This window comes from Larus michahellis, chromosome 14 (assembly GCF_964199755.1).
Source record: "Larus michahellis chromosome 14, bLarMic1.1, whole genome shotgun sequence".
Lineage (NCBI taxonomy): Eukaryota > Metazoa > Chordata > Aves > Charadriiformes > Laridae > Larus > Larus michahellis.
In genome coordinates, this window is record NC_133909.1 from 3,307,164 (window position 1) to 3,328,923 (window position 21,760).

The window sequence follows — 21,760 nt, forward strand, 5'->3', positions numbered from 1 at the left end:
TCCGACCCTCCCTACCCCACTGGGGGGACAGTGAGCAAGTGGCTGCCTGCTCCCAGCTGCAGGCTGTGCCCTGAGAACCACAGAACCCCAGACTGGCAGGGCTTGGAAGGGACCTCTGGAGATCACCCAAGTCCAACCCCCTGCCAGAGCAGGGTCACCCAGAGCAGGTGGCACAGGAACGCCTCCAGGCGGGTTTGGGATGTCTCCAGAGACGGAGACTCCCCCACCTCTCGGGGCAGCCTGTGCCAGGGCTCTGCCACCCTCACAGCAAAGAAGTTCCTCCTCCTGTTTAGGTGGAACTCCCTATGGTCAAGTTTGTGCCCGTTACCCCTTGTCCTGTCCCCGGGCACCACTGAAAAGAGCCTGGCCCCATCCTCCTGACACCCCCCCTTTCAGTATTGATAAGCGTTGAGAAGGTCCCCCCTCAGGCGTCTTTCTTCCAGCCTGAAGAGACCCAAATCCCTCAGCCTTTCTTCACAAGAGAGGTGTTCCAGTCCCCTCAGCATCTTGGTAGCCCTTTGGTGTCCCCTCTCCAGCAGTTCCCTGTCCCTCTTGAACCGGGGAGCCCAGAACTGGACCCAGTGCTTCAGATGTGCCCTCCCCAGGGCAGAGCAGAGGGGGAGGATGACCTCCCTCCACCTGCTGGCCACACTCTTCTTGATGCCCCCCAGGATGCCGCTGGCCTTCTTGGCCATAAGGGCCACCCGACGGCAGCGCGGCGGCACAGACCAAACCCTGCGAGAGCGGGGCCGGGAGGGGGCTGCAGGACGGTGCCGCCATGACGCCGCTGGGCTCGGCCCTTCTCGTCCCTCACCGCCTCAGCCCGCCCGCGTCCACAGCGCCCCCTGTCGGCCGGGGCGCGCGGAACGGCCGGGGCGCAGGCGCGGTTGCCATGGCGGCGCGTGCCCAGCGCGGGGGAGGAGGCGGGGGGGGGCGATGGCGGCGGCGGCGGCGGCGGCGGGGGCGGTGGGCGAGCTGGAGCTGCGGGCGGCCATCGGCTTCAACGGTAGTGCGGGGGGGGGGCAACGTGAGGCACGGCCACTGGGAGGCACGGCTGGGGGGTCACTGGGGAGGGCAATGAGGGGGTATGGGGCACCATAGAGGGCATCTGAGGGGGTATGGGGCATTATAGGGGGCAACTGAGGGGGTGCGGGCACCATAGGTGGCAACTGGGGGGGTTTGGGGTGTCATAGGGGGCAACTGAGGGGGTATGGGACACCATAGGGGCCAACTGAGAGGGTATGGGGCACCATAGGGGACAACTAGGGGTATATGGGGCATCATAGGGGGCAAATGGGGGGTATGGGGCGTCATAGGGGGCAACTGAGGTGGTATGGGGCACCATAGTGGGCAACTGGGGGGGGGCTGGGGACCATAGGGGCCAACTGGGGGGTGTGGGGCACCGCAGGGGGCAACAGGGCGTGTATGGGACATCATGGGGGCAACTGGGGGGGTGTGGGGCACCATAGGGGCAAATGAGGAGCATTAGGGCACCATAGGGGGCAACTGAGGGGGTGTGGGGCACCATAGGGGCAGCTGGAGACGTATGGGGCACTGTGGGGGGGAAAGAGTGGGGTATGGGGCCCGGTGGGGGCAGCCCTGGGGCAGGGATAGCCAGTGGACAGGTTGAGGGGAGGGCAGGACACTACGGGGGGCGGGTGTGGGGCAGCTGTGGGTCTCGGCTGGGGCCGCGGTGCTGTGGGGTGAGCCAGGAGCAGCGGGGTGCAGGGGATCCCTTCTGCCCCCCTTGTCGCCTCCTTGTGCCTGGCATCCCAAGAGACAGATGCAAAGTTAAGGACAGGAAAAGTCTGATGGAATTGCAGGATTTTAGTATATTTTTTTTTTCCTAATTACCCAGCTTACTAGAACATGAAGAGTTTCATTTCAAAATAAAACCAACTCCAGTTGCACAAAATACTGCCTTAAACACTCCTGTGACCCGGGGATGGGGGCAAGGTGCTGGGGCTTCTCCGGCCGACTGCCTTCTCGGGAAATTGGTGGCTTTGCAGCTCTTTGGAGGCAGTTAATGGCAATGTGGGCTGGGGATGTGGCTCGGGAAATCAGCAGGTGCTCCTGGAGAACCCTCTGTGCCAGAGGGCTCAGACGCCTGGGGCAATTCAATCTCCTGGCAGCTGTGTGAAGCATCACGCGATCCAAAATGTGTAAAGGTGACCGTTGAGTTTTACATGGGGTTGTTTTGCTGAACAGCTTTGGGGGGAACTGGAAAGCTCGCGGGTCTGCTCTCCTTGTGAGATAAACCTTGGGGAACAAATGATTTTCCCTCCAGGAGCGCGATAAGCAAGGCCAGAGGTGCAGAGGTGTTGGGGACGGGTCAGCCCGCTCTTGGGGCTGCCTGCTTCAGATGGGGGATGAGAATTTTCCTGCAGTCCCCAGAACCCTTAACAGCCGGCTCTTTCACTCCTTTCTCTCGCAGGGCATATAATCTGTGGCCTCGTCTGCCACCCTGATAAGGAGCACATTCTCTATCCCCTGGGCTGTACCGTCGTTATTCAAGAGCTGGACAGTAAGAAACAGACCTTCTTGCGTGGCCACACCGATAACGTCTCCTGCATCGTCGTGTCCAAGGACGGGGTGTACGTTGCTTCTGGACAAGTCACATTCATGGGCTTCAAGGTGGATAATACTGTAATTTTAACTGTGTGATAATGAAATTGGAATTTGTTAGCCAGTGATGGGAACACTTTTTGTTTATTTTTTCTTTTATTGGAAAACAAATGCCTACAGCAGGAGGACGTTGCAGAGAATGGGAAATTGTCTCTAGTCCATATCTGGATGCGCCTTCATGTTTTTGTAAAGTATTAAGCAGTCTCCCTAGGATTGAGTTAACTAGATTGAGGGATTTCTTAGTTCTGGTCCTTTTTATCCAAAGTGTTGTGGGCATGTGGCAGCCTAAATCTCATTAGACATTAATTAATAAATCGTGTTATATTTAAACTGAGACCTGAGTTCCAGAGCTGCTTAGGACTTTCAAAAGCTCTTGACAGGCACCTACCTGCATTTTTAGACCTCTGAAGTTCTTCATGGCTTAATTTTTGCCTGTTTGAAAAAACCCTGAGATGCCTGGAAGGAATCAAGTATTAGCGTTTTCAGTATTTTAAAATCTAAGTCAAATACCCAGTGTCTCAGGGTAAATTTTGATTCTGAAATGGAGTACAGCTACTCAACCGGTAAGCTGGAATAATGCTTCTTACAGCACCTAATGTGAAATGTATTCACGTCAGCGGAACCCTGGGCTGGATGGAAGCTAACCTTAAGCGGGGCTGCTTCTAACAACTTTCCTGCCAGAGAAAATTGTTCTATCTAACCCTGCGTGTTATATCTGATGCTCTGGCTTTGATCCCTTCTGCTTTGCGCCTCAGGCAGACATCATTCTCTGGGACTTCCAGAAGGAGGAGTTACTTGCTCGGCTGTCGCTGCATAAGGGGAATGTTGAAGACCTAGCATTTTCTCCCAACAGCCGTTACCTCATATCGCTGGGAGGCCAGGACGACGGCAGGTAATGATTTCGGTTTCTTGGCACGAGATTTCCAACAAGATGTAGGGCATGGAAGAATGCCCTTAGGGAGTACCCGCTCCTCCCTCTCCTGGCAGTCTGACTCTCTCTGCTGTTTGATGCCTCTGCTCCCTGACCCAGCTCTGTCCGATGGGAAGCTGGGCGGGCGCCGTGGGCAGAGCGCAGGGCATGGGGAACCAGCTGAGGGAGAAGACGAGGGGAGCAACAAATTCTTCAGCTGGTGACATCACCCAGCAACCTTATGAAGCCTGCTCAGTTAGCTGGCTTAATGCCCTGCCCTGAAGAAGTATACATTTCACTGGGGGCTTGCTTAGACGCACAGACAAGTAGGAGCGGAATAAAAAGTTATTTTAAGTTGTATTTTACAAGTGGCCTAAGATTTTATTTGAGTCATGCTCAGCAGAAGTAATCTGACAAATACACATACCCTTGCTTCAGGAGCAGGGGATGTAAACTGCAGCTCCACACATTTGTGATAAGGCTTTTCTTGGGTAAAATCTCTGCAAAGTTACTTTTATTGCATATCCTGGCGGGAACAAGCTGCAGAGAAATAGGTTTTTGTCTTGCTTTTGTTTTTTTAGTAGTTTCTTTTTAAGTAATGTCAAACCCAAAACTATTTGAAGTCCCCCCCTTCTCCTGCAGCGTGGTTGTGTGGGACGTTGCTAAGAGAGAGGGCGTCTGCGGGAGCCCTGCCTCGCCACGCAGCGCGGGGAATGCGACCGTCGTGGTGTGCTCCAGCTGCAGAGACGAGATGTTTGTTACTGCTGGAAAGTAAGGTTTTTATTTAGGTGATAGAAATGAGGGAAAGAACCCATGGACCCATTTCCCTTTACAAAAGGTCTTTGTTTAAGTACAAGGAAACTTAAGTAACTGCGTGTGCTCGTGTTTTTTCTTTTTGCTGTGAATGAACCAAGAAATATTCATGAGCGTGTCCCTTTAAGGCATTTCTGCTTGTTCTACACATAACAATATGTTTTCAAAGCAGCACGCAGGGACCCGCATGCGTCTCTTCTGTTCCTGATAGCAGGATTTTGTACTCAGCATTCCCCATGCAGAGTTTAAAATATTTAGTTGCCAGTGTTTACACAAGAAAAGCAGTCCATGAGTGGCTCTGAACAATGGTTAATTAATGTAGAAACAATGATATCTTGCAGGTGGTTGGATCATCTCCTATCCTCACCAGATGTGACGTACAATTGGTCACTGGCTTGTTACAAAAGTTTGTACAAAAAGTCACATTTTGCATGGATTTGAGACAGCCCCCATGTATCTAGCCTGACATTTAAACGTGTGGAGGACCTGCACCTCCCTTTAAATCAGGGAAGGCTTTGGATGCTCTTGGCTGCAGTTGCACTTAGGAGTGCTGATCTTGGCAACTTTAGTACGTTGTTAAATGTAAGGGCAACTGTGTAAAGATTTTTGGATTGGCTCCTACGTTGGCAATTAGATTGTGTTAGAAAACAGTTGAAAGTGTCCTGTACCGCTCATTTCCTAGTGTAGGAAGTAAGATTTCCACAGACCGTGTCTCTCTGGGAAATAAAGTGTCAAGGTTGTTACATACTCCTCTGTAATCCTTGTATATGTTTTTGCTGAACCTTAAAAGATTTTTGATTTACCTGGAAAAAGTTAACTGTAAGAGACAGCAGCAAAGACAGAGATTTACTTCTGGCCTCTCTGATATTGTTCTTTTTCCTCCTTATTAAAATTTCAGAATACCGTAGCCTTGTAAGGGCTTTTTAATTCACCTAGTAGCGAAAGAAGTTGGATGTTTCTGTATACATGGATTTGATCCCACTATATTTTTTCTTATAGTGGAACCATTCGAGTATGGGAACTGGATCTAGCAAATAGGAAAATCCGACCAACTGAATGCCAGATAGGGAAAGTGAAAAGACTGATGATGTGCGTTAGGGTAAGTTTCAGCTGAAATGATTTGGCTAGACTGAGAAGCTCTCTACAGACTAGAGAAAAACCACGAGCTTGTATAGTAATGCTAGAAATGCCAATTACAACTGCACGGTGGCAGTGAAGTTACTATGTGTTGGCTCGTGGCAGATGGTCTCCCACAGTTTCTTTATCCTGGGAAAGAGTGTTTTGAACGCTCCTGAAGAGCAGCAGCATGTATTTTAGTCACAGGCTCTAGCACCCAGAAGATCTCACTTTTGCTTCAAAATATTACCTAGCTTTGGTTAGAAAACGTCCTGCATTGCTCTCAAATGTCTTTGAGTGTGACAGGATGAAAACGTTGGCTGTACCCCCTCAGATGAAATCTTGGCAATGCACTGAAACAAAGCTATTTATGCTGCCCGGTGCTAGGCTCAGGACACATATGTCTCTATCTGGACCACGATCTCTCTTTTTTTTATGCTTTGCTATAGATGGCAGATGATGATAATGTTTTTTATGTTGGCACATCAAGTGGTGATATCCTGCAAGTGAATACACACAACAAGGTGATGACTGAATATGGGCCCCAGAAGAAGAAGTTTAGCTCGGTGAGTAACAGCTCTGTGACTTGAATTTTTTCCTTATCCTCCCTCTTTGTTGCTAACTGGAAGTAGGGCAACCTCCAGGAGAACCGTTACAAAGTTGACTCGCAGACTAACCCTTTTGCTGTGCTATTATTTCTCTGTCTCTCGGTCATGATCCCGAAGTCTGAGACCGTTATAGCCCAGCTTTGTTCAGTTTCAGTTGGCTCAGAATTTGGCCTTTACCTGAATCTCATGTATCATCCCACAGACTTTCTTTTATAATAAATCTGGGAAAAGTCATAAAAAGTGAAAAACAATCGTAAAAATGGAGTGGTTCCCGAGTTCTTTTTTTTTTTAGGAAGATACAAGCTGGACTGAGGCAGAGGACAGTCCTGGGAAGACTGGTAGAAGTACTTATTTAAGAGGCTCTCCCACACTTGCTATGAGGTCCTATATTTGGTTTGTACAGATTTGTTAAGTTGCCTGGGCTGAAATTTTCCAAGCCATTTGTTTGCCACAGGAAGACTATTTTGGAAAAACTTCAAAACACTACAATTGCTCTTAAAAATACCCAACCTCCCTAGATTGTTGTGATTGTTCCCCGTGTCATTCCTCACCCTTCCCTTCAGGAGGTCATCTTTTTGACATTCTGATTCTGCCACTGATGAGGCAGCAGTTTTACTGACAAAAGATAGGCTAGATAATATAATTAAAGAGTTTATTATAATGCAAAAGAGTTTATTATAATGCACGTGCACAATTGGGACAAAACAAGGTTGCACAGGGTACCTTGATTCTATTGCTTTTTAACTTCGGAGTGCTTGACTTCATAACCCCAAAGTTCTTTTAACATAGCTTTTTTTTGGTCTATAATTGGGACTCGTGGGTCTTGTTGAGTATCTTCTGAATAGGGAGCTTCTGGCCTTCCATTGTATAAGAATTCTGCGTGCAGAGAGCTGTAATTTAGTACTCTTGTTCTTGATTTCTCTTTATTTGTTGCTATAAAAGACTTCGTGTGGCTTCTCGGTTTATAGCCAGTGGAGGGAGTGATACCTAAGGAATTTAAACACTTCCCTGAAAAACTTGCCAGCATAAGGTTGAATGTATTTTGTGATTCTGTTAGGAACCATGAAAATCAGCGAGCAGCAGGGGATGCAATGCAGATGGAAGTACCGAATGCAGTGTTAGGGATGCCATGGGGAAGCTGTCCCACAAAGAAGCAGATCTTGTTTGAGAGCAAACACCTGACTAGAACTGTAAGAAAAATTCAGCAGTCAACCCCAAATTAAAAGCTGCTCGTGGCTTGTTTCTCTAAACCTCCTGAACTTTGCTCGTACCAACACGTGTACAAACAGACCATATACATGCCCATTCAAAATGTAGTGTTTCTTGCGTGACAAATGCAGGCCCATATTTCTGGGATAACTTGGAGCCACTGAATTCTTTGAAGTATATTTCAATGTTTATCTATTCCAGAAGATTGGAGAAGTTATTACTTACTTTTCCCACTTGCATTGTAGGAATGTGTACGTATTAAGTGACAAGAAAGTACGTATTTTGTTAGCTAGTCTTCCAACAGTCATCCGGCAGGGTTTTGCATCCACACAGGACCCATGTCCTGGCTGATCTCTGCTGTCTCTTATGCCAAGGTCTTGAAGATTGAATGTCACCTCCCCTTTTAAATGCTTCCATGCTTTGAGTCCTCCTACACCTAGCAGTCTGTGTCCCTTGCCTGGAGTACCTGATTGAAGCCACCCAAGGTCCTGAACTCCCTTGGCTTCAGGGGTGAGGGGAGGGTGCCAAATGCGTTTGAATCAAAACTTCACACAAAATATACTTCTGAGGCCATAGAGAAAGAAGCGATCAAATAGGTTAGTTAGCAGGATGCCCAGCTCTCCAGCCTGTCTAGCTCACGCTGGATGGCAGCACGGCCCTCTGGGGTGTCAGCCACCCCTCCCAGTTTGGTATCAGCGACCTTGCTGAGCAGACACTCTGTCCCCTCGTCCAGGTCATTGATGAATACGTCAAACAGTACTGGTCCAAGGATTGACCCCTGGGGGACACCACTGGTTACAGGCCTCCAACTCGACCCTGCTCCATTAATCACAACCCTCTGAGTCCTGTCACACAGCCAGCTCTCAATCCACCTCACTGTCCCCTCTTCTAGTCCACACGTCAGATCCACTTTCTACTGTCAGATCCACTTTCATACTTTCCAGTTCTCCCTTCCTAGCTCTGTGCTGTGATTCCCTTTCCACCCACCCGTTGCACATCTCTGCATACAAATAATACCTTGTCACTAGACTGTCAACAAGTCCTCGCTTAATGCACATAGGATCTAATGTTTTATGGCAGAAATTTCCGATTGTAGCATCGGCTTCAATGCCAAAAGAGGTATTTTGCACATGTTTTTTCAAGTCAAAACCACAGCATTTATCAAAACAGAAGTATTTGCATCCTTGTTTCTACACGAGTTAGTACATCATATTGCTAATGCTAGGAGAAGTGTTGATTTATTTTCTTTTCCCTCTGCGGAGCTCTGTGTATTTCACAAGGCATCCTTTGTATCTTTCATGAAAAGGTACCATACATCAGTACTTGTAACAAAACCTCCCCTCTCTAGCCCTGCAAAGCAAAGCTGCCATGTAGCTTGTTTCAGAAGTGAGCCGTGCTGATTCAAGGTAGGCACGACCGCTCCGAAGCGTGGCTTTTGGGACATGCACTGCCTTTCCTCACCAGGCGTTTACCACACTCCCGGGCAGGGAGGTTGGCTGTACAGCCTCCAGGGGTTCGTCCCGGCCTCCCTCCCCGTGGAACCGTTTTCATCACTTCATTGCAGCTCGCTGGGAAAAGATGCATGTTCGCGGAGGAACGTTATCCTGGGTCTCTGAAACCCTTGCTCACCAGTCACCCCGGGAATTGTGAGCCAGCGGCATACTGTGAAACTAAACCCGGAATCCACAGCCACCCCACGACGAGCATATCTTTAAAGAAAGAGTTTAGATACTGCTTGGGTGAGGAGACGATGTTTATTGAAAACAAGTTTGGTCAATCTTAAAGGAACTTTGCCTTTAGATATATAAGAATGTGTTTATTACATAGACAAGATCTGAAGATTTCTTTGTTTCTGTTTTGAAGAGGAGTGGCAAATACCTCACTGCTATGGTGAAGCAACTTGTTTTCCATCTACGTGGAATTTAGTTTAAGTTCATTTCTGTAACGTCTATAAATACTGGAATAAACAGCGTAATTAATTTTTATCCCCATCGCAGGCTTGAGGAGCTGTAAGGCGCCCGTTCAGATGTAAAGCAGGATGCACTATTGCAAATGCATTTTCAGAAATAGTGGGAGTGATTTGCATTGTGGAAAAAGAAATAAAATTTAAAGGAGGTGCACTGGAAGAGTTCATAGAGCGCTCGAGAGCTTTGTGAGAGATCAGAATGGGACAAAGAGCAAGCATCCCTGCAGGGAAGGCCATGGGCAGGCTGGTTTTTTGCTGCTATTTTTATTTATAATCATACTTGAAAGCAGTGGTTTCTTTTTGGAAGAAGTAAACAATGAATGGTGCTATTTTTAACCTCCTACATTAGATTCTGCATTTCATATACAAGAGGACTGGCAGTATATAAAACAGAGTATTCATCTCATCGTTAACGTGAACTGCCCAACTCCACGAGTAACAACTGCGACTCATAAAGCTCTCTGTTTACTCCTGGTGATTCAGAGAACAGACTGGACAAGAAAGAAGCCCAACTGTCAGGTTAAGGTCGAAATCAAACTGATGATTTCGAGAGCCTGGCAATGAATCCTGGCCACTTTAAGGTGGTTCTTTTTCTGTCTTAATAATACCCCCTTCCCTCTCAAATTGAAGAACCGAAGAGAATACCTTGGTAAAATCAAAGCAATCTTGGCAGTGCTGCAAAAACTTCAATTTATTAGCAAGTAGCAGGGAGCTGTAATCAGATAAAGTACACAGTCATGGGTTTGATTTCTAATGCCGCCACCTGCCAAAATGCTAACCCCAAAGAGCATTTGAGGTGGAAGTCTTTTGCAGGAAAAACTGCGAAACAGCAGATCAAAAGACGGTTGATGGGCCTGTGATAACAGGGGACTCACGAAATGCTGCCAACACCTCATAGGAAATTTTTAAAAACATTGTTCAGAAACAGTTCTGCTTGTGGATCATATTTCTAATTAAAAAGAATCCCTTTGTTCTCGTGCTTTTGCTAAGAATATTTGCATGAACCCTGGCTTCCTGCCTGGTGGTGTTGTGATAGCGTGGCGTAAAATCCTCTCTGGAGGTTGTGTTTTTCACAGTGATCAGTCCTGATATTACAGAGGGTTGTGGATATGCTGCTGGTGGAGACAGACTAATGAAGAAATCCAGTGCGAATAAATTACGAATCAGGAAAAATTTTTTCAATTTTTTTTTCCCCGCAATCCATGTTTGTTTCCTCCTGAAGTTAAATAGTCCTTAAGCTGATGCGTAGGTAGGTGCAAGGCTGTCTGGAATACGTCGTTACGTATACGGTGATTATTATTTTTTTCTTCAGAAAGTATGAGCAAGACTTCGAAAACAACCAGTAGCTTCTATGTGGTTGGATAACTGAACCAAAATAATTTCTCCAAATTCATCAGACCTTGTCTGTGGCTTTTGCAACACCCTTTCCCCGTCCAGGTAGCTCTAATGTCCATTTGGTTTTCTCTTCTTTCTTCATTTCCTCTCTCTCCTTCCTTACGGCTTCAGTCCTTTCCACGCAGAAAAAAATCACCACTTTCTGGCTTGCATTCTTTTAAACACTCTGAAAGTGTTTAATCCTGAAAATTTACTGGGGTTAGGCCAGATTAATGCTTGAAAGGAAGAGGAATGCTGGGTGGTGCTGCTTAGATGTCAAACTTTAACATAAAGTGCTGACACCTGTATTTGTTCAAAAATCACAAGGCAAGCACATGACAGTGATTTCTTCCTAAAGAATAAATACAGAATTATTCTGGTTTGCCTCTTAGTTATTCTTTGAGAATTCACTTCATGCTTTCACAGCACTAAGTGCTAGATGTGAGGCTTTTTTTTTTGTTTCCAGAAAGAACTCCACCAAGCAGAAACTGTTGTTTTCATATAAGGGCTCTATGAGATTGGGCTTAAGGGAAAAAAAAAAATCTTAATGTTGTGAAACCGATGGTATTATCCCAGCGGTTGACAATACTGCTTATACGCCTCGGTAGTGGCAAATGTTGCTGGAGTCGATACTAGAACTCTCAAGCCCAGCAGACTCCTCGCCAGTCCCGGGGAGCCCGGAGCTGCTCCCGGCTGGTTTGGAAGAAGGGACGGCGAGGAGTCTCTGCCCTCGTGGTGGGAGTGGAAACGCGTCTCCTGCACGCTCCCTGCATGGCAGAGCTCAGCTTTCAGTCCAAGGTTTCATGGCATAAAGCTCCTTTATTTCCTTTTTTTTTTTTTACTTTCCATTTCAGTCATGCGTACTTTCCCCCAAGCTAGTAGGGATATTTTTTTGAGTAAAAATACAAAGATTTAACCCTATAGTAGTAGTTTCACCCCTCTTGCAACCCATTTTGGGGTCTCAGGTTTTTCAAGAATTAATCTGTTATGTCTCATACAGGAGAGTACTATTACTTCACCGGGAGCAGAACTGAAGCAGAGACTGACTTTTCTTATACTTGAAATTTTGTGCCAAGGCTAAGGACTGGTTTTGCTTCTTTGTTGGTTTAGTTTGTTGTTTGTTTGTTTTGTTTTTTTTACTGCAGTCTGATATTTATCCACCAAAAAACATTTCTCCTTTTTGCTAATGGCTGACCTCCTGTCGATCTGCTCCTCTGAGTAGATAGCAGAAACCTACGTTGATGATGGGCTGACTAGTTTCCAATGCATTTCTGCGATGAATGTCTTTTATTACTACTAGGTGGGAGGTGGGATTGCATCTTCCAGGCAGGGAGGGAGGCCTGGGACACAGAGGATCTGTCCTGGAAGGCGCTGTAGGAAAGGACGCTTAGGCTGAGTTTTCTCTGCCGCTGTTTTCATGTCTGATAGATGAAGAATCGGTGGATGGAAAAATGGAAGCATTAATGCAATGTGTGTGTGTTGCTTGCTGGAATGAGGTAAGGACGTGTAGGCTCTTATGTGATCCCAGCTGCTCTGAAGGATCTGTGATGGTGCTGTTTGCTTGCTCCTTAAAGACTCCTACTGTAGTAGTTCTTATACACCTGTAATTAATAACTCTTTTCTCCTTCTAGAGTGTCCCTCTTTAGCCTGGGTCAGTCACAGAATACGGGTAAAGCCATATTTGAGTGACATAAGCACCGCCGTCAGGAGCACGGGAGAGATTCCGTGGTGCTATTCAGCGTGGCTGCAGCAACAGAGAGACTCTGCTCCCATCCAATTGTGTTCTAATCCTGTTTTCTCTTAGGGAGTCACAGCTTTGCTTGTGCTGAAGACAGGAGATTTAATAGTCGGCACCGGAGGAGGGGTTGTAGCTCTCTGTAAAGGCTCAAACTACAAAATAATGAAGTGAGTTTGTAGATGGGAGAATCAGGAGGGTAGGGGTGACACTTCCCCCAAAGGGTCACATTATAAGAACCTGTCATTTCTATGGAAAGGCATAATCCAAATAAATCTCAGTTTTTCAGTCTTGCTGACAAAATAGACAGTATGGTTCCAGCGTAACAAAGTTGAAGCAGACTGGAGATTACCGCATGCGTTTGCACAGAAGTGACTTGCCCTACTCATCGTTCATTTTAAATGGCCATTGTCTCCTTTTAGGCGTTAGGAGTCAGACCCTAAATTGATGCAAAGTCAGACAGGTCTGTTGAAGTCAGTAAAATTATGCTTATTTACCCCAGCTGAGAAAGAATAGTGTTAGACATCTAAAAAAGGGTTTGTTGGAGGACATGGGATTGTAAAGGAGAGTACCGCTAATTTTATAAGCGCGTGTCCGGAAGTGCTTTTTTCTGCATTACAAGCCAGAAAGCTGCAGGCATCATTTCCCCGTATGCGATTAGAAAATTGGGCTTGCAGCTATTCATTTTACCTTGTTTGAGTAGCCAACTTAAGCGTCCAGTTCTGCAAGCTTAGCTTTGTCCAATCGAAGCTATTCTCAGGAGATCTAAACTGTCGGGAAATAATTCTTGAGTAGGGGATATTGAAGTGCTCTGGAGCAAGAACATCGACAAAGATGCTGTTACCTTGGGCCCTGGTCCAGAAAACAAAGTCTGCAAAGCGCTGCCTTTGCAAGCCCTCGGCAGAATAGCAGGTGGGACAGGCAAGATCGTATGAAGTATTAACGTGGGACTGGGAATGAAATGTTAGTCCTGACCGCCTTCTTGCGGATTGATATCACAGCCCAGTATGGAGCTTTCTGGGGAAGTGGGAAAAGTCAAGACTTTATAAAGTCAGGGGAATAAGTACCTCGAGGTCAACATCAGACCCAACGTCTGCTTTCTCTTAACAGGCAAATTCAAGTTCATGGTGCTGTCACTTCCCTGACACGTAGAGGTCAGGGTCACCAGGTCTTCGTAGGGACAAATGAGTGCCAGATCTATCGAATTAACTACACTGAGTTTAAAGAGGAGCTGATTGCTGCCTGTCATAACGAAGCCGTCCACGACATTGTTTTTCCTTTGTGAGTATAACTGGCTGGCATGCTTTTGGCTGTGAAGAAGTGTGAGGAAGCTGCAGGTGAGGTCAGGGTACCTCTGTAAATACCTTTTAACGTACAGGAACCCAAAGACTATTAACATTTTTATGGGACGATTTCAACTACCAGTGAAAGGCAGGGTGACGCTGAGCAGCTGCTTGAAAGCAGAAGGCAGCAGTTCAGTTTGAGAACTGGAAAAATCATCGCTCTACAGAAAGAATTCTAAATATAAAGACTAGACTTATTTATGTTTGGGTAATGGCAGCGATGGCCACCTCCCCCTTTTCTTCTCGGGTTGGTGCTATGAGTCTGGGGCCTCTTCGTCTGCCAGCAGCGTGGATCCTGAAAGGCTGCTTTTGGGTACCCTCTTGCAGCTAGAGCTCGTGAAGGCGTCTGCTTTTCTACCCACCTGTAACAGCCGCTGGAACCTGATGAACAGAGCTGTTCAAAGGGGATTTGGGGGTCTTGGCCTCACTTAGGATTTCATGTTTGACAATATGGCATGTTATATTAAATTCTAGGCTTGTGACGAGAGGTGCTGGGTACAGACAGCAAACGTTCCCTCTTCCTGTGTAGTAGGATTGTGACACTTTATTTAAAAAAAAACCCAACCAACCCACAATGGATCAGTTGTTTCCAACTAGACGAGAGGAGTTTGATCCATGCAAGTTTGACCAATGAAAGTTTTTATTTTTGGCATGTTGTTATTGCATCGCTTCCTGACACAAAGGATCAAATCTTCCCAAGGTACAGCAAAGCACACAATACAAGAAGCCCTCCTCCCTGCTTGTCGCCAGCCTGAAAAATCCACCTCCTCCTAATTTAAGGAGAAAATCATTTGGAGCTTTAGGGTAATCCGCTGCTAATATACCTGAGTGACACATCTGCGTCACAGGTATTTGGATTTAGGGATGATTGTAAGGACTACAGGACTACATCCTTGCATATATGTTTAAAATTTTTATCTGTTAACTGCTTTTGAACAGAGCGGATCACTGATTGGGAAATACAGGCGTGATTTAAGTGTTCTGGCGCATTTCAGAATACTTCAGTTGCTGATGTTACCCTGCTTTATAAAGCACCCGCGCAAGCTGGGCTTGAAGGGACCACACTTTTTTCTGTCCTGGTTCATCTTTCCGGGCGTTGATGGTGATGTTGAACAAAAGCTTGTGGTACCTTTCTAGATTTCCCTTTCTGTCACGTCCCTAGGATGGATGGTTTAGAGCTCAGTTCAAAGCATTCAGTCCCATAGCTTTTGAAACGCTGCGGGTCTTTCTTTATTCAAACGTGTATAACAAGTATATTACGAACAGGCTTTTGCCATCGTTTCTATTGCCTTCAGCGATGTTGAATAGGAATCATCCAGTAAGCAAGATAAAAAATGACATCTTTACAATGTGAGGCTGCTGTTAGTCCCTGATGTTAAATCCGGGCAGTCAGCACCTCTCCACCCATTTTTGTGTCTATTATATACAACACGTGAAGTTGTTTAGAGATTGAATATGGGAAATAAATGCCACAACTTCACCTGAAATAGAAAGAATTCTTCTAGTTTCACTGTAATTTAACCGTTTCTTAAAATGAATCTCTGAATAGAAAGCAAACCAGGGGCATTTTATGGGAGCATGGTGATCCTACGAAAAAGGCCTTTGTCTTAACCACGGTGATCCCTGATTAAGGGAGGGTAGGGCAGAAGACAGTTGCACGTTAGGAACAGCTGAGCTTTGAAGGACAATTTAAGATCTGACAAAGAAAGAAGCCTTTTCTCTACGCCCCTCCTCATGATCCCTCCTCTCTGAATTCTCCAGTGGATCTTCCAAAGTGTTCGCTACCTGCTCCAAAAATGATATTCGAGTGTGGCACACCCCCGAAAACAGGGAGCTCCTGCGCATCATCGTCCCCAACGTGACCTGCCATGCCATAGAGATTATGAGGGATGGCAGGAGCATCATTTCAGGTAAGGATCGGTCCGGACCCACGGTTGGTGCCTCCCTGTGGAAGGCAAGGTTTTGAGACCTCACTTGGGCTGTGAATTGCAGCAATTCAGAACTCAGTTCAGTCTTATTCCAAAGACCTAATTCTAAAATATTAAGCTTGTTGTGTGCGACAGATTAACCTGTGGTGTGTGTAGACCACCTTTTGCATAAACCCTGCTGCCCATCGCCACCTGCAAATTGCTTACACAGGAACTCTTCCAGTCCTGGAGCAGCAACGCAGTCCCCCCATTGTGACCAAACCAATTTGCCCATATTTAATTAAATTTCAGTAGTTTCTTTGGCGCTATAACTCTGCGAACTGATCTACAGTACAGTGGTTTTGACATACATACCGGGGATCCAAAAGGGTGGGCCTTATAAAGGAACTTAATAAAAAACGGGTTCGTTTGTAAAGGAAAGAGACACGCGAACAGGAGGAAAGTCTGTGCGCCTGGGTAATCTGTTACTTTTTATTCATCAGCTTGGAATGACGGTAAAATCCGTGCCTTCACACCAGAGACTGGCCGGCTAATGTATATGATTAACCATGCCCATAGCTTGGGAGTGACGGCAATTGCTGCTACAAGTGACTCGAAACGGATCATTAGTGGAGGAGGTGAAGGGCAGGTAATTTTTGCTTAAAAACCCGGAGCGGCTCTGTGGTCTCATCACAGGCCCTGCGATTGTCTGGAACTGCTTAGTCAGAAAGTGAGCTATTCTTAGCTTTCACTTGAGCAAAGGACTGAGTTTGAAAGTATTAGCTTTTGCTAGATGCAAATCTCTTGCTCTCAGGGGGGCATAATGTAAAACAATGCCCCGATTTCTTCTGGCGTGGCAGTCTTGGAAATCCTTCTAATGCCGAATATGCTCTTAATCCTTTGTGTTCATTTGTCTCTCCCTTATATTTGGCTTTTCTGCATTAGTCGTTGTTTGCAAGCCTCCGTCTAACGGTGCTCTAGCACAGATTTTCTGTCTGTCATTGCTTTGGAAGTCTTAGTCCTGTCCAAATTGACCTGTATGAATACGTTTAATAGCACAAAGTTCCCTTGATATCGCCGTGGTGTCTATGGGGTGACTTCCTAATTTTCTGGGACGGTACTATCTGGTTGAGGTGATCGTGCCAATAAAAGACTCTAATAATCACTCGGTTTCTAATACAATTATGGAAACATTCCAATACAAATAACAAGAAAAATCACAAGATATGCTGTAGGCATCATACCTGTGCAGTTCACCATTTTTTTTCTGGCAGTACAAAACAAGTACTGTGTACCTGGGCTACTCCATACACTTTGGGGCACTTTTCCATCTGTAAAAGTGACAGTCCTCTCCTAATGTTTAAATAATTTAAACACAGGGGGCTTATCTATATTAAAAATAAATAATCAGGCTTGGAAGGCTCACGTTCAGCTTCTTGCCTTGCTTTGGGCTTTCTCTCTGCAGTCTGGTAAACGCTCAGAACCGGACATTTAATTGTGCGTGGATTCCTGGCTGTGAGTTAACGGCTCTGTGCTTTGTTTGTGTTACCCTGATCTCAAGTGCTCAGTGTGCCGTGCGGGAGATTGCACGGGAAGCCTTGAAGAGTGAGGAATTGAAGTTGGGTATGCCAAATTTCAGGCTAATGCCCTAATCATTGAACCATCTTTCCGCATCATTCCGCGCCTCAGCTCTCCTGTAGAGCAGTAAGGGCAGTCTCCCTGCACAGAGACATTAGAGACAATGAGCCACTTCAACCCTTCGCTAATAAAAGGACAGTGAAGTGCCTTGGATGATTAGCGCTGGAGGATGCGGAAGAGGGAGGACCTACATTCTGTGTCAGCACACACAGAACAGCACAGGCTCTGGTTAGTTGATCTCTGAATGGAAAAAGCCGGCTGAGACAGAATTAAAGCTAAAGGTTGGTTAAGTAGAAACGAGAACTGCAGGGGAGCACTTGCTGTATTCATTCGGAACACAAAAAAGGGGTTCTGAAATGCTAATAGTTCTGTCAGAATCAGTCACCTGAAAGCTGTGACTTTCAGGGACCTGGATGCTCTGATCATTTCGCAAGCGGGAATTGGACATCCAGATCCCACAGGTAACAGCGTCAGGCTTGAAAACGTGGAAGGTGGTCACTCGCTCTGCTTTTGATGTCAGTGTCTGAAGTTCTAAGTCTTCACTTTGACCTTAGTGGAATGTAAAAGCGAAAAGATACCGTGATGTTTGGCACTAGTGGGATGGTAAATGTAAGGTGTGAAGGATCAAGTCCGCAAAACAGAAAGATTTTTGCTGTTACCACCACTGGGAAAAGAGGTGCTTTCAGGCACATATTTCACATCAAAGAGTTAAAGATCTGTTTTGTATTTACTTGCTGGCACTATATGTAACACAAATAGCAGGTAGCTTTTTTATATTCCACTGCAGGAGCCGTGCTCTTTGATCTTTAAAGCACCACTGGAAATATCTCATGGACTAGATGCTTTTTCCTGATTGAGAGATGAGTGAACTGAAGCATGGGAGGGTGGGCACTTGGCAAAAACAAGGTCTGGGTTAATGGTCATGAGTTCCTGAACCAAGGGGATTACACTCTCAAGAACCCAGTTCAGTTTTACGAGTCAGCTGCAGGAATCACCCACGGGAAAACATGTCTGTTGGCATTCAGTTCCTGTCTGTGTTATCAAAAAAAAGAAGAGTTCAGGGAAGCCGTAGGCAACCTCCTGAGCTCAGGCAGCACCGGGGTGGTACTAGAGCAGATGTTTGTTGCTGATTTTCAGGTGAGGATCTGGGAGATTGGTGAGAGGACTCACAAGCTGGTGGAAGTTCTGAAGGAGCACGTGTGTGCTGTGTCCTGCATTAAGATTAAGAAGAACGACCAAGAGTGTGTCACAACCAGCCTCGATAGAACGTGCATCATCTGGGATATTGTGTAAGGAGCCAGATAAGTATTGCAAAGCACTCAAAAGTGCCAGTAATGTCTCTGTTGGGTCACTGTGCCCTATTTGGGACACGACATAGCAAGGAAGAGGGGGAAAAGAGCATTAGGAAATAAAAATTACTAGAAAGAACAATCAAGTCAGGGAATGTAGAACCTACAATGCTGGAAACTTTTCAGAAAGGTTTCAACAAACATTTGTCTCAAGTTGTTTTCTTGTATTGGATCCTGCTTGGCCAAGGGGGTGGAGCAGCTGGTTTCCTAAGTTTCCAACTGGCTCATTTTCCTGTCGAGCTGTTGCATATCTGCAGACTTTCTGCGTTGTGGTAAGGATAAGGAAATGTTTGCATAGTGAATAGCACCTAGAAAGCATTCTGGATTAAAAAATTTGCATTTCTTATGACAGCAGATCAAAAGTCTTATGAGGGAGCTGCGATGGGGAAGAGAAGTGATGACCCCAATAGGCTTCATGAAACCCTGAACTCAGACCAATACCTGAAAATACCGAGTAGAAAGAGAGATCTGATGGATAGCACAGGCAGAGATAGTTCAGGCAGTCAGTTTGGTTTTTTACCCTGTTGCTCTATGCTCTTTTGCAGGCGTTTTGTAAGAAAGCAAATGTTTCTAGCCAACACATTGTTTAAATGTGTGTGTTACCACCCCGAAGAGTACCAGATAATCACCAGTGGAACAGACAGAAAGGTAAGCAAAACTGCAGGAATTCCGTTTGCCGTAATTCCAAAACACAAAATGTGGGCCTTGTGACGTGATGAAACTCTCCTGTAGCTCCACAGAAGCGCGTGTTACAGGGCAGTGCTGAAACCGTGTGCTGTTCATGCGTAACTGAGCTCTCCTCTCTGCTCTGCTCTCCAGGTTGCCTACTGGGAAGTGTTTGATGGCTCTCCCATCAGAGAAGTGGAAGGGTCTGTTTCGGGTACCATCAATGGGATGGACATCACATCAGATGGGGTGCATTTTGTCACAGGTGAGTGGGTGGATGAAACTAGAGAAGAAGAGGTCACATTAAGAGCAGGAAAAGGAAGGCGATGAACCAAGGATGTCAGTAAAGAAAGAAAAAAAAAAAGGACAAAGGAGGGGTCAGTTAAAGGGGAAAATAAAATGATTCGCTGAGGAAAAATACTTAGAAAAAGGCTGAGGTTCAGCTTTGGAAGATAGTCTTGTGAAGTGTAATGTAAAGGTGAAGACGAGGTTCAAATGTCTCCAAGGGAAGAGTGCAGGGTTTCACCTTGCCCTGCTCCTCGTGTAGTTCAGTGGCGTTCACTGTGCACTTGAATAATTTGTTGAGGTGCCGTACTGCAGAAGCCTGGCAGGCTCTGTTGGTTTGCACGTGGGAGTGACTCCAGGCTCCACCCAGCCTCGGGCTCTCATGTTCCCCACCACCGTGACATCTCTTCTGGGAACCTAGCGCTCACAGAGACGAGCCACTGTATCGTGTGTAACAACTAGAGTTAAAACCCATGGGTTTGATGCCAGCACCAGTTCTTTTAGATTAACCTCTTAAACGGATGTTGGTCAAGAGCCTTTTGAAGGCCCTCCATATTATTGGTACCAGTTGCTCACCGTAGCGCACGGTGATCTGCTGGTGCAGGTCCTGAGCACTCTGCTGGACACTGGCTCTCTAATTCGGTTGAGAAGAAGTCGTTTTTGCCGTAGTGCCCAAGACAGTGTATCCCACTCATCCTGAATCAAAAAGCTGCCTAAGAATTCCCCTGCCCGTGCTCTGGGAACACAAAGCAGCAGGACTCTGTGTAATCATTTGCTCTTCCCTTGCGCCCAATGCAGGTGGTGATGACCATCTGGTGAAACTGTGGAACTACGATGAGGGCGCAGTGACTCATGTTGGAGTGGGCCACAGTGGCAACATCACCCGTCTCAAGATCTGCCCTGAGAAGAAGTACATCGTGAGCGTGAGTGCAGACGGTGCCATCCTGCTCTGGAAATACCCGGACTTGCGCTGAGAGCTGGCACAGGAGCTGCTAAGCTGCTACTTCCTCGGCCATCCTTTTCTCTTGCCACTCAAGTTGTTTTAAAGCATTTGTACTATTAGAGGAGATACTATTTTTATTCTCTCTGGTATGCATTTACCACATCCTTCAGATATATCCTTTCTCCCAGTGAATAAATAGGTTTGATTTTTTTTTTTCAGGGGGGCTAAGAATTTTCTGTTGCTTTTAGATTGGTGTGAAAGGATTCGTCACTTGTGAAAATCATCTTAGCTGTTGTTATGACACTTGGGTGTTGTTACTGCCACCTTTCCTGGTAGTCTCCTAGCGTAGTCTTACTCGTCTGTCTGCTCATTTGTGGGCTCTCTCTTGCTTTCACGTGGTCTCTCTTTCTCTTCCCTACCCCCTTCTGTCCCTTCCTTTAATGAATAACTTGTTGTGTAAATTCAGTCTTCTGTGTTCATTTTCATTTGTCTGGTCCTGATTAAGGAAAAAGCCCTCAGCTCCAACTCGGGCGTTTGACTGGGAAGCTCTTCAGAGTGAAGCTTTTAAATCACTGTTCTCAAAGGAATACAAGGATGTCAGGGCTTCTTCATTTGCGGTGTCCAATTTAAAACTCTCTGCAGGGGCCTGGTTTTCAAGAGTGAGAGTGCAGTCATTTCTAAAAATGCCTGCATGTTTCCAGCTAGACACACTCAGATTCCCGGTCCTTGGCCTAATTTTTCAAACAGGCTCCAAATTTGCATGAAATATGTATTTCGTCTGAGAATGAGGAGCCAGTATCATATCTGCTATTAAAACCAACAGCTCTCAAGATGCTGTTTGTTTAAAGATCAGTGTAGGCAGCCAGCTTGTGAAGTGATGCAAGGCAAGTCAATATTTCTTTTGCAGGCATTGAAGGCCTGGGAGAATTCTGTCATGAAATTAAAACGGTAGCAAAATGTCACATTCCTTAATGTTAAGGCTTACAGATGTTTTAGTTAACTAAGACGATGATTTAAAGGCCCTTTCGGCTAGATACTGTCACACCTGTATTGATGGCATTAGCTGCTCTGGTAGGCAATGGGGGATGGCAATTTAAAGGTATGATTGCTTATTATGCTTTATATGCCACTAAAATGTTTACTGCTCCTAGCGCAGTAAGGGTGGATCCTTTTGGACTGGCTCGGAGGGTATCTGTGCACGTAACGTTGTCCATCAAACACCGTGCAAGTCCTGTTCCTTCTGGTTGAAATATCTCTGCTCTTACTAATGAAG

At 46.0% G+C, this 21,760-nt stretch overlaps 1 protein-coding gene across 1 annotated transcript; it reads left to right on the forward strand.

Annotated features, from left to right (window-relative positions):
- The first annotated feature begins 926 nt into the window (after window positions 1-926).
- CFAP52 (cilia and flagella associated protein 52) lies at window positions 927-21,641 on the forward strand. The gene is made up of 14 exons (XM_074607543.1): window positions 927-1,006; window positions 2,435-2,634; window positions 3,381-3,517; window positions 4,178-4,306; window positions 5,348-5,447; window positions 5,914-6,030; window positions 12,426-12,526; window positions 13,467-13,637; window positions 15,461-15,609; window positions 16,110-16,255; window positions 18,382-18,533; window positions 19,139-19,241; window positions 19,413-19,524; window positions 20,343-21,641. Exons 1-14 carry the CDS (start codon window positions 937-939, stop codon window positions 20,516-20,518), a joined length of 1,863 nt encoding a protein of 620 aa, XP_074463644.1. The 5' UTR covers window positions 927-936; the 3' UTR covers window positions 20,519-21,641.
- Window positions 21,642-21,760: the final 119 nt, after the last annotated feature.